We start from the raw sequence: 12,719 nt of genomic DNA, 5'->3' as shown, positions 1-12,719 counted from the left end.
ATCTATTTCTCAGCAAGCATATTAACAATCAGGGAAGGGAACCAACATTAACTATCAAGAACTCCACACCTGCAACCACACTAGAGGCTCCATACACAGTAGATACTCACAATCACCCTACGGGGGAGTACTTACCATTTCCACCTAATAAAAGCTACAGAGGTTGCATAAATAGGACATTACAAAGTTGAGATTCAGTTATACCAACATTTCTCAAACTATGTTCTGAACACTATTCCACAGTAAAGTACATTTGGGGAAGGGGAGTTAAATAGGACAGATTTCTTAACCACAGGAAAGATCAGGTATATAAAGACTTTCATTTATGAATACATACTTGAATTCCCAAGACAGAATCATATTTTACTATCAAATCCTTTTCTATGGAGCAGTCACAACAAAGTTTTTAAAACTCTATTCCACATTGTGCTGCTACTCCAGAATCTAAGGGACACAAGGGGCTGGAAATTGCGGAGTTGATAACTGCAAACAGTGGAAATGTCACAGAAGTGGCAGCTAACCACACCCTTATTTTAGGTCTCCATATCTGATATGTTATTTAAGCTAAACATCTCTCACTCCATCACGGGGCTAAATGACAGCCATCAGCACTTATCCCAGTCTGACAGATCACGTACTTATTTATTTATTGTCGATCTCCCTCCCTGGAATAGGTTTTGTTGTGGTCACTGGCTACGACAGTGGCTGGCAGAAGTACAATCAATGTGTACTGAATGAATGAATGACTTACTAAGCAGCTGTCTACAACATATTTTTGTTTCTAGTTCAGCTCAATCTTCTAAATTTGAAGCCACCTTCTCTGGTCAACATTTACTTGAAGGTTTCAAAACTGCTAACTTACTTGTGTTTCCACCAGAAAGGTAAACGAAATTACCTAGACATTCACCCCCTATAAATATCTAGAAATGCGCCATAAATTAAAACAGACTCCTTTAAACTGCAGGGTAAGCTCACAGAAATGGAAGAGAAATTCCTAGGGGCCAAAAACAAAGAGAAAACTCAAAACCAGAGTTGAAAGCCCACAGGCTGCTGAGGCTTCCCCAGGGGAGCAGGAGGAGTCAGGGCTGGCACTGTCTAGTGCTCAGAATTTTTTTTTTTTTTTACTGTACATTCAATAAAATGCAGATACTTAAAAATCTTTAGTCCTACAGAGTTTGACAAATGTCTACACTGGCAAAACTACCACTCCAGTGAAGACACAGGAACTCTACAATGGAGGCCTGGATTCTAAAGCCCAGTGGAAAGGGAAGGGCCCGGAAGAGGTGGGAGGAGAAAAGGGAAATGGAGCTCTCCATGCCTGGGCTTAGCGGGGAAAACTAAATTCTCTTCCAGGACTTTCCAGCCCTGGGCCATGCCCCATGTGGATTTAGGGACTAAATATAGAATTCAGGGAATGACAAAGATGGCCCAATCAAAATACAGTTCAGAGTTTTAAAATGAGAATACAATGAGCAACTTTATGCCAATATACTGAAAAACCTAAGAGGAGTGTTGATTTTTCTTGAAAAACAACAAATTAGCTAAACTCACTAAAATACAGATACCCGAATAGAACTTTAACAGTTAAGATATTCAGACAGTAGATTAAAACTTACCCTTCTGTCAATAAACAAAGAGCAACAAACAAAACAACAGCAAAAACAAATTAATCTTCAAGGAATAGATGATCTCGGTCGTATATAAAGCATTGTAAAGAATACACAAAAAATTACCCCCAATTCCATTTTCAAAGTCAGTCTTATAAAAACTAGACAAAGATATGACAAAGAAAAATCACAGGCTGGCCTTATTCATGAATACTAATTTCAAAATACTAAATTAAACATTAATAATCTAGCAACGTGTTAAGAAATAGTAATTAATACATGACCAAGTTGGCCTTATTCTAGGAATCCAAGATATTTTAACATTAGAAAAATACTGCCATTTACCCCATTAACAGATTCAAGAAAAAGATTTCATGATCATTTAAATGCATGCAACAAGAAAAATGCATGCAATAAATCTCAACAGCCCTTCAGGACAGAAACCAAGGACAAGGGAACTTCTTTATCCTGAGGAGGGTAAACACTAAAGCCCAAAAATCAACAGCTTCCTTAATGGCGAGATGCCCAAGGCATTTCTCTCAGGATGCCCAGGACAGCTGGAAGTAGTGGAAAGAAAATGCGGTACAGAAGACCCAAGTTCTCTTCCACGGCCAGAAGACAGCAATTTTTCTCTAACAGAATGGAAGCTCCAACCGGACTCCCGGCTGGCCTGGCCTGACTCCTGCCCAGCTGCGCGGGCAGCACATGCCTGCGCCCTCCCCTTCCCTCAGCCCGCAGGGAAAGGCACGTTCGAACCACAGCGCTGTGGACGCGTGGGAGCTGCTCCTGGGCGTGTGAACTGCTATGCCCACTTCTGAGGAGAATTTGGAGAATTTGGCACTATCCAGAAAACCGAAGATGCAGGAAATCCTTCGGCCCAACGTTTTCACTCCAATGTCTACCTGTGGTAGGCCAGCGTTTTTATAAACTCTTGACCTAGCACGTGAAGTACACGTGACATCAAAACCCAATAGAGAACTCCTGCGCCTCCCCAAGGAAAGAGCAGAGTCCCCGCGCGCCCTCACTGCCTGAAGCTCCCGGGGGAGGGCAGCAAACCAACGCCCAAACCCCCGCCTTTGTGGGGCTTATCACATTCCAGCTGTACCCTACGGAGGATCTCTCAATTCCAGTCCTTTTGTTGAAAGAAACTTCTGCTAGAGTTCCCCACACCCTACCAATTCTTCCCATGGCTAACCCCTAACTGCTCTTCTCCAGGTCTCATCTTAGACATCATCTCCCCCGGGAGCCTTCCCTAACCCTCCCACGACTGAACCAAGGGCCACTCTAAGCTGTCTGAACACAGCCACATCTCCCTGCTCTTCCGGAATGTCCAGCTTTATACTCTAACTGCTCACCGATCCACTTCCTCACTACTGTCTCTTGGAAGGTTTCACTGCTGAAACCTCAGTACCTAGCACAGGGCCTTGGCAGAGAATAAATGCTCAATAAAATCTGCTAAACGAATTGATGAGTACATATGGGCCACGGCCCCAAGCAGAAGTTACCATCAGAACTGGCTTGCCCTCTGGCATTCCAAGCTGCCAACACTAAACACTGAGAACAAAACCAAAAACAAAAGAAAAGCCATGTAAGTATCATACCCAAAGGATTCTTCTTGTCTTTACATTTTTCTTTAAATTCGAGGATGATTTTTTTCATAAGCTCATCAACAGCTGCGTTGGAAGGCGCACACACAAGGACACGGTTTTGTTTGATTTTGGCATTGGAGTTTTCATCTGAATGGCCCTTCCTCTGGTTCTACAATTTGACACACACACGCCAAACAGACAGACAGACAAAAGATACTGATGAGCTCTATTACAGAGTTTTCCAGTTTGCTCCTACTTCCATGTACGTTCGAGAGTTCCCCTTATAAACACTTAAAAATAAGTAACAGCACCTACAGCTTACGTTGACGCTGAGATGACTCTAACAGGACATTTTATCATGGCTTCTCTGAGCCTCACCTCACTGTCCACTTACTTTACTGCATACTCAATCCAACCAAAATGTAGCCCTGGAATACATTCCAGTTTCTTGGCATTAGACGTGACACATTATTAAGCCAGAAGACCACCATTCTAACCCTTCAGATCAGTGTCACACAGGACAGCATTTTCTGTTTTGTTATCTTTTATACTCTTCTCTCCTTCTGCTACCTCTTTCTCGGACACAGTTCCACAAAGTATCAAAAAGCTACACAGAAGTGCAGGCAGAGAGACCCGTAGTAGTTATTTACACGTGTCAGTTAATTCGCATGAAGCGATGCTCTCGGCTAACAGCACTGATGCCCTCACATGCTCTACCTCTGTCAGGAGGCGGTACAGGAGGCCAACAATAGTTTTTGATTTTCCTGTTCCAGGTGGTCCATGTATCAGACAGATCTTGGCAACAGACGGGGAGTGCTTGACCATGGCATATGCAGTTTCTATCGCTTTCTTCTGGTCTTCGTTGAAATCTCTTAAGTAGGTGATCTATATAAAAGACATTAGTGAGAGTGAGTTGCTCTTAGAGTGGCCCAGGAGAGGAGGAAGAGAAAAACTCCATTTGAATTTCTTCTAGACTTTATCAGACAGAAGCTTTGGTTATGATCAGGCAAGACCCCAAATGATCTTTAACTGACAGAACCAATTTCACTACTATAGAGAAAGTTATTTGTGAGTGTCTGTAGGCTTCAGCCCATCTACAACTACTACAACTGCATTTTTATTTGTGAATCTTACAAAGAGGGTCACAATAAACTGATCTGTACATTTCTTCTATTTATTCTTTACTTAGACAGTAAAAAAACATTCCAAGATTTTGGATCAGATCTAAGTTTAAATCTCAGTTTCACTCATAAGCTAGGTCTCCAAACTCCTAACCTCATCCATTAAATGGGACTCTCCTGGGAGGATGAAAAGTGAATGATGCTGCACGGAAAGCCCCCACACACAACCGCAGTCCAAACACCACCACTTTCCTCTTGCTTCCTTGGAACGAACATACACAGCTCTGAGAGGGAGAACATGGGCCCAAGTGAAATGGCAACTTCACCCGTCAATTCTCCATCGATCTTTTAATTGCAAAAGTAACTCAAAATTAACCCACTGCTACCTCTGAATTGTCACCTAACAAGCATTTACGTAGGATGCTCATTTCACATTTTAGGGCTCCTCTCTAACCATATTTTCAATTCTTTATTGCACTATGCCTTTTTCCTGAGGTAAGCTGAGTAACGAAACACAGACTATGCCCCACCAAAGAAAATGCAGCGCCACATGCTGTTGCTGGGCGCGCACAGGGACACGGCTTGTCCCACACACACGGGAATGTGCGATGAAGAAACATACACGAGGCTGTCACGTTCTGACACAGAATTTTCAGACTTTTCATTCTCGTTTAGCCATGACTCACAATTCTCTCAGATGTTGTAGTTAGTAAATCTTTCGTACAGAAGTCCATAGGGTTTGGATTCAGAACAGCTCTGGCCAGTTGGTTCCGTCCACTCAACAAAGACATGGCTTTCAACTTCCTTTGTGTAGTTACCAGAGAACTGATCACAATGCATTTCACGAGCTCATTTAAATTGACTGGCAAATTATCTTGAGTCTGGATGGAAAGGGAACACTCAGACTTCCCGTTGCGCACTATTATCAAGAAGGAGAAAAAGCAATTTCAGTTACCAATGAATAATACTGTCCAGCTAAAATAAGGTTATTCAGAATTATGTATTTTATAATTCATGTCTTTTGTATGACATATTGTTCAAGTAATTCACTCAAATGCTTACTGAATGGTTCCTAAGAACCAGGTAATTCTTTCCTAGAAGAGGGAAGCAGATAACCAAGCAAAAACGTCAGCGGTGAGGAGCAGTGTGAAGAAAGAAGAGAAAACGGGGCGCCTGGGTGGCTCAGTGGGTTAAGCCTCTGCCTTCAGCTCAGGTCACGATCTCAGGGTCCTGGGATCGAGCCCCGCATCCATCTCCTTGCTTCCCCCTCCCCCTCTGCCTGCCTCTCTGCCTACTTCTTATGCTCTCTCGCTCTCTCTGTCAAATAAATAAATAAAATCGTCAAAAAAGAAAAAATGAAAGAAAAAGAAAAAAAAAGAGAAAGAAAGAAAAGCAGAGAAAGGGGATGACAACGTGATGAGGATGTGTTACCATCATGGACAAGTCAGGGAAGGTCTTCCAGATAAGACTGCGCCTGAGCAGAAACTTGAAATAACTGAGAAAACCACGCCCTTGTCGGGGGAGAGGGTATTTACTGGCAAAGGCCATGAAGCAAGGGTGTGACTGGAGTATCCCAGGACAGGGACAAGCCGTGCACGGGGCGTGGGGGGAGCAGGGAGACGAGTGCGGCGGGAGTCAGAGAAGAGAACAGGGTCTCCATCTTACAGGGCTCTGCAGACCACGATACCGACCGAATATTACCTGGAGTCAGGTAGAAAACCCCAGGGCAGCGCTGTACCGGGGAGGGACACGCTTGAAGTCACCCGTTAGCAGAATCACTCTCACTGTGGGGGAAGATGGAATTGCAAGGGGAAAAGCACAGAAGCCAACAAACCACCAGGAGGCAGTGCAGTGGACGGCTGTGCGGACCAGGAGGCAGGAGCAGACACACAGCTTGGATCCTGGATACTTCGCAAAGAGTCAACATGATTTCCTGATGAATTACACGTAGGGTGTGAGACAAAGAAAGCATCAAGGATGCCTGGGGGTTTGGGTCTGAGCAACTAGAAAAACGCAGGCCCCACGTGCTGACGCGGGAAAAACAGAAGGAATAGTAGACGTCAGGCAGACAGTCAAGTGCTTCCTTTGTTTTTTTTGTCTGACAGATTCGCAAATGGCGAGGTCAGACAGTTGAGTGCTTGAGGAGCTAGAAGGAGAATACTCAGAAACAGAAATCTGGTGCATGTCGTCATTTGCAAGAGTCAAAAGCCCTTACTGAGCTATGTATGCACCCCTCCGGCTACTCGCCCAAACGCAATCTACGGAAGCACTGAGCTGGAACACACTCGAAGTGCGGCCCGCCAGCTACAGTGCAGCCCGCCAGCTACAGTGCGGCACGACGCTGAACTCCAAGGAGTTTCGTTTTTAAGACTACTTGCAAAAAGGCGAAGGAATAATGAACTCATGTTCTTGTGACATAATTGAGACTAAGGAAGCGGTAATGTTAAAAAGGCCACTTGGCCTACAATGAAGAATGTGGGCGACGTTGCGGTTAAACAAACGCAGGTTTCATTTCCGGGCTGACCACACGTTACTGAGCGTGCGCCTGGGTGAGCACTGAAGCCTTGAGCCTTCCTATCCTGATAAGCAGAGAACACACAACTCCTACTGCTTTGCAAGGCTTTGAGGAAGACGAGAAGAGAGCACAAGACGGACAGGGCATGTGGCTGGGCACACGGCAGGTGCTGACCTTACTTCTGGGATGCTGCTCCCGGGAGAACGGTCCCTACAGCACCAGGGATGGGAGCAATGGAAACAGCAAACTCTTCAAGTTGCCTTGCAGTGACTTACGTGTTTGGTCTTCTCACTGATACTTAGCCACGACACCAAGGTTGTGATTTAATATACAAAAATAGCTGGTTTGCAAACTATTGTTTAATAACAAACCCAACGACAGATGAAGGAATGTGTCAGAACGAGAGGACATTACAAAAGAAAGCTTTTAAATCATAAGTCTAGCCCAGTAAGTACTGGGCCTTTCCCAGGTAAGTCTAGAAAAACTAAACAAGGACTCTGGAAGGCAAGTAACCTGGCAAATACATGTCTCGAATACGCATAACAAGTATGTGGCTGGTAAAGCACAGCTCCGAGGGAATTAAAAGACGAGCTTATATCTCACAGATTCCTCTTCAGTCTTGTTGTGTACTTACTGACGGAAGTGCGGCGAAACTTATGAACGTACGCGCAGTGGTAATCACGGAGATCTTCCATGTGATCTCTCTCTGTATCTTTATTCTCTCCGTTTTGTCTTTCGGGAATCAAAAACACCAAATCATTTTCCTTTGGATGAAGTTGTTTAGCGAGTTCACATTCCTCAAGATGAACTATGAAACAATAAGAAGTTGGCATTGACTCTAACAGAATTATTTTAAATGAGATTAACTTAAAGGATATTAAACCCTTGTACTAAGTTCAACCAAGTATACAACACAAGATGTTGTAATCTACTTCAAAGTAATACTCTGAGTCAGTCAACATTCTCAAATACAGATTACACAGTATTATAAAATGCTTCTTAACAATGGCTAAAAAGGGGACACTTGGGTGGCTCGGGTGAAGCCTTTTGCCTTCAGCTCAGGTCATGATCTCAGGGTCCTGAGATCGAGCCTCCAGTCTGGCTCTCTGCTCAGCAGGGAGCCTGCTTCCCCCTCTTTCTCTGCCTGCCTCTCTGCTTACTTGTGATCTCTCTCTCAAATAAATAAATAAATAAATAAATAAATAAAATTGTTACCAAAAAATGGCTAAAAAGCCAAAATAAAATCATAATATTCAAAAGTAGCTAGTAAATTTCCTTTCCTTAAAATTTTAGTTTTTAACCAAGAAATTCTTTTTTGTTCCTCACTTTCAAAATCCCAGAAGAATACCCCAAAACAGATCCAAAGACATATAAGAAATCTGAGCCTACTTGTGGCATTTCAAACAAGGGGGAGAGGCTAGTTGTCAACTACAGGGGCTGGGAAAACAGCGAGTATTACAACAAAAAAGCTGAGCACCAACCACCAGATCCAGTAACAGTATAGTGAACTAAAATATGAGGCACTGGGTTTAGGCAGACAGAACCAGTAACTCCAGACAAGATTTTAAAATGTAGCAGGTATGGAGTGCCTAGGTGGCTCCGACTCAGGTGATGACCTCAGGGGTCCTGGGATGGAGCACCGCATCAGGCTCCCTGCTTAATGCGGAGTCTGCTTCTCCCTCTCCCTCTGCCCCTCCCCCTGCTTATGCACGCACCCTCTCTCTCAAAATAAATAAAATCTTTTTAAAACAGTAAATAAAAATTGGCAGGCAAGAAAGATCTATGTGACGATATCAGAGAGCAATTACAACAGTGAAGAACTACTACGTTGAGATCCAGAGGAATGTGGAAATCCAGTGGAGGCAGCCCTGTCATTTCCCCCTAGAGACATGTGAACCGTTCTTGGAATGCCAGCCAAGAGGCCAGGCCATACCTGGGATGGTATAAGACAAAAACTGGAGTCCAGGGCCTGTACAGAGTGGGAGTGGGGACCCAGGCACCTCTATATGCTTCACACTGGGACTATGAAGGAGGCCTCAGGACTACGCCCCAGCATGAGGAAGCAGCAAACGTGCCTTGACATGGGCAAGAGCCCAGCTTCCAAACAGCTGGGCACTTTAGAAAAGCCCAATGCCTTAAACCAGATCTAGATGATCCCACATCACAGGTACCCCGAGAAGTCTGGCAGAAACAAAGGAAAATCCTCTTTGGAGGAAGACAGAATCATCCCAGGCCTCAAATTAGTTTTATAAATAACTTTCCAAATGACCAACACTCTCCAGAGATAAGCAAGGCACATGGAGAGAAGAACACACCAACTGGTAGGATTCATCAACAACCAAGGACTGTCCTGGCAGCTATAGATTATATCTCACACAGTTTTTTATTATTTTATTATTTTTTATTTTTTTTAATTTATTGGACAGACAGAGATCACAAGTAGGCAGAGAGGCAGGCAGAGAAACAGGGGGAAGCAGGCTCGGAGCAGAGAGCACGATGCGGGGCTCGATCCCAGCACCCTGGGATCATGACCTGAGCCAAAGGCAGAGGCTTTAACCCACTGAGCCACCCAGGTGCCCCTATCTCACACAGTTTAAAACGTTTGCCTCACCTATGGAGACACTCAAAAAAGAGCTACTAAAACTATAGATTTTGGGCGCCTACTTGTGATCGCTGTCTGTCAAATAAATAAATAAAAATCTTAAAAAAAAAAAAAAACTATAGATTTTGATAACTCAAGGGTGCATGTTTTAAGTTTTAACCTTACTGTTTTAAAACAGCAAAAGATGTGTAAATTGAGATACAATTTCCAAACAAGAAGAAAAAGTAAAATTCTAAAATGAGAAAAAAAGTAGAAGTATTCAACCAAAACAAAAGGTAATACATGTAATATACAATTAGGTTCACTTACTTCTATTGTGTTTCATTTTATGGTATGCTTTCAAAAATTCACCTGTGGTTATTTAACAGTTCAAAGTCTCATATATGCTGTAAAAAGTATACTCTAGTTCTATCTAATTCTATCTAGTTCTAGTATATCTAGTTCTCTAGGTTTTTTTTTTAAAGATTTTATTTATTTGACAGAGAGAGAGAGAGAGAGATCACCAGAGAGCATGAGCAGGGAAACAGCAGAGGGAGAGGGAGACGCATGCTCCGGAGCCCGACACGAACTCAATCCCTGACCTGAGTCCAAGGCAGGCGCTTAACTGACTGAGCTATCAAGGCGCCACTTAGTTTTTTTCTTTATATATTCTGTTAGGTATGTAGACATTGAGAATTGTCATCTCTTCTGCTGAACTAAACTCGTGCAAAATTCCCTTTGTATGTAAGGTTTCTTCTTGTCTTACAATCTATTTAGTCTGATATTAACAAAGCTAAACATCCTTTTTTAAAAGATTTTATTTGAGAGAGAGAGAGAGAGAGAAAGTGTGTGTACGTATGTATGGGTGACTACCTGCTGAGCACAGAGCCAGACGTGGGGCTGACCCTGTGACCCTGACGTCACTACCTGAGCCGACCTCAAGAGCAGGATGCCCAACCAACTGAGCCACCCAGGCACCCCTAAACACATCCTCTGTTGATAGGGTTTGTGTGAGTGTCCTTCTCCAAACTTTTATTTTTTCAACCTTTCTGTATTCTTATGTTTACATGTATTACTTGTTCATATATACAGTGTATTACTCTATCAATCATATTATTCTTGAAATACCGTTTTCTTCTACAGGATTCTCAGAATACTTAGAAAACTGCAAGTTTAGATATGGGATAAAAGAATACAGATGATATTGGTCATATCAGATAGCAAGTCAGCTCTCAAAGACTTGTAAGGGTCCTATCTAAAGGGCTTACATTATACTGGATAGAAACACAAGTATATTTAAGTCCATGAATTTATGAAATTAATTAATTAACTGGTCAACACCAGTGCTTGCAGTGAATTAACTCAGGTTAATTCACTTTTTAAAAACTGGCCAAGAGTCAAGTACTTTTCTACCTTTCTTTATAAAGCACAATACAGAATAACCAAATAATATACAGAAATGTCCTTATGGAATTATTCCAACTATAAATGGAAGAAATTATCAAATAAAAATGTCACCATTTTGTACCTTTAATAAGCTAATTTAGGTATTAAGCATCCACAGCTACAAATATTTCTAAAAGAGAAATTAAAGATCACTCACCTCCTAATAAAGGAATATTTACCACCATCTATGAGACAGTTTTGTCAAAAATTATAAATCAAACTTGAATCGGACCATATCTCTAGATACAACTATCAATTTCTAAGAAATGCAAAAGAGAGAAAAACATACCACCAAACACCAGGGGGACACAATCAACAAGTACAGACAGTAATTCTAAAGGATCAACAATTCAGCTTCTTCAACAAACAAATTACAAAGGGGGAAAAAAAAGCAGAATGAGAAAATTACAGTTCAAAAGACATCAACTAGTGTTAATGTGTGGACCTAACTTGGACCTTATTTCAAATTGGCTGAAAAAAATTGTTACTTATAATGAAATTGGAAATTTGAACACTGACTAACTATCTGACATTAAGGGATAACTTAATACTTTAGCAGTAAAATTTTATCTTATTATAAAATCTTAGAGGTCTGTACCTTTTAGAGATACTCACTGAATTACAAATGATGCCTCAGCCCCACAAAAATCAAACCAAAGAAGATATGCAAAACCTCTCCATAAGAGACTCTAAAACATGACTGAAAATAAACCAAGATAACTGGATATAATTCTTATTCACAAATTAGAAAATTATTAGAAAGATGTCAATTCTCAAAAAAAAAGATGTCAATTCTTGCCCAATTTCCCCATTTTTTCCTCTAAAATTTATATGGGAACTCAGACAAGAAGCGCTAAGGCACTCTTAAGGCAAAACCAGGTAGAAGAAACTATTCAGTCGGTATTAAAACGCATTATAAAGCTGGACTAAGTAACTGGGCAATGTGATGTGGGCACAAGGGTAGGCAAATGAACCAAAGAACGGGGTCCAGAAAAGAAATCCATGAGTAAAATGGACACTAGATTTATGGCAAATATGGCACTGCAGAGCATGAAGAGGATGGTTTTTTTCAATAAATAATATTGGGACAACCACAACTCCATTTGGAAAAAAAAAATGAGACATGACCCCTACACATCCCATTCATACGTAAAAATAAATTCCAGGTCGACAAAACAATGAACTCTCTAGAAAAGGAGCTGAAAACTTTTTCTGTGAAGAGCCAAACAACTTCTTTGCAAGTCACATACAGGGTCTGCTGCATATTCACCATCTTCTTTTCAAAGTTCTTTGGGGCACCTTGGGTGGCTCAGTCAGTTAAAGCATCCTAGGGTCCTGGGATCAAGTCCTGCCTCGTACTCCCTGCCTGACAGGGGTCTGCGTCTCTCTTTCCCTCGGCCCCTCCCTGGCTCATGCATCCTCTCTTTCTCAAATAAATAAATAAAATCTTTAAAAAAATTTATCTTTAAAAACATAAAAACCTTACTCTAGGGCAGTACAAAAACAGGATATGGGGTAGATCTGCAAGCTGGAGTTTGCCGACACCTGTTCTAGATGTTAAGATAACACATTTATGATCTGCAGCAGGGAAAGGTTTCTTAAATGAGGTACAGAACACTAACCATTAAAAAAAAAAAAAAAAGAGAGAGAGAGGGGCACCTGGGTGGCTCACTCAGTCCACTGAGTGACCAACGACTAAGCTCAGGTCTTGATTTCAGGGTTGTGAGTTTAAAAAAGAAAGAAAGAAAGAAAGAAAGATGCATTTGCTGTATTAAAAATAAATTCTAGGGGCATCTGGGTGGCTCAGTGGGTTAAGCCTCTGCCTTTGGCTCAGGTCATGATCTCAGGGTCCTGGGATCG

The 12,719-nt window shown here is 42.0% G+C and overlaps 1 protein-coding gene across 9 annotated transcripts in view; it reads right to left on the bottom strand.

Annotated features, from left to right (window-relative positions):
* Positions 1 to 12,719, bottom strand: part of SETX (senataxin) — an 86,155-nt gene that overhangs the window by 23,695 nt on the left and 49,741 nt on the right. For all 9 annotated transcript variants that reach the window (XR_004277517.1, XM_032308102.1, XM_032308105.1 and 6 more), the window contains 4 exons: positions 7,467 to 7,640; positions 5,004 to 5,236; positions 3,914 to 4,081; positions 3,209 to 3,365 (listed from right to left, as the gene is read on the bottom strand). Coding sequence is in view for 8 of the 9 variants with exons in the window: in XM_032308102.1 (XP_032163993.1) it covers positions 3,209 to 3,365; positions 3,914 to 4,081; positions 5,004 to 5,236; positions 7,467 to 7,640 (732 nt within the window). In the remaining variant the exon portion in view is untranslated. The remainder of the gene's footprint in view (positions 1 to 3,208; positions 3,366 to 3,913; positions 4,082 to 5,003; positions 5,237 to 7,466; positions 7,641 to 12,719) is intronic.

The sequence above is a fragment of the Mustela erminea genome, chromosome 12 (assembly GCF_009829155.1).
Source record: "Mustela erminea isolate mMusErm1 chromosome 12, mMusErm1.Pri, whole genome shotgun sequence".
Lineage (NCBI taxonomy): Eukaryota > Metazoa > Chordata > Mammalia > Carnivora > Mustelidae > Mustela > Mustela erminea.
Note: the sequence above shows the minus strand (reverse complement) of the source record. Positions and strands in the feature narration are given on the sequence as shown.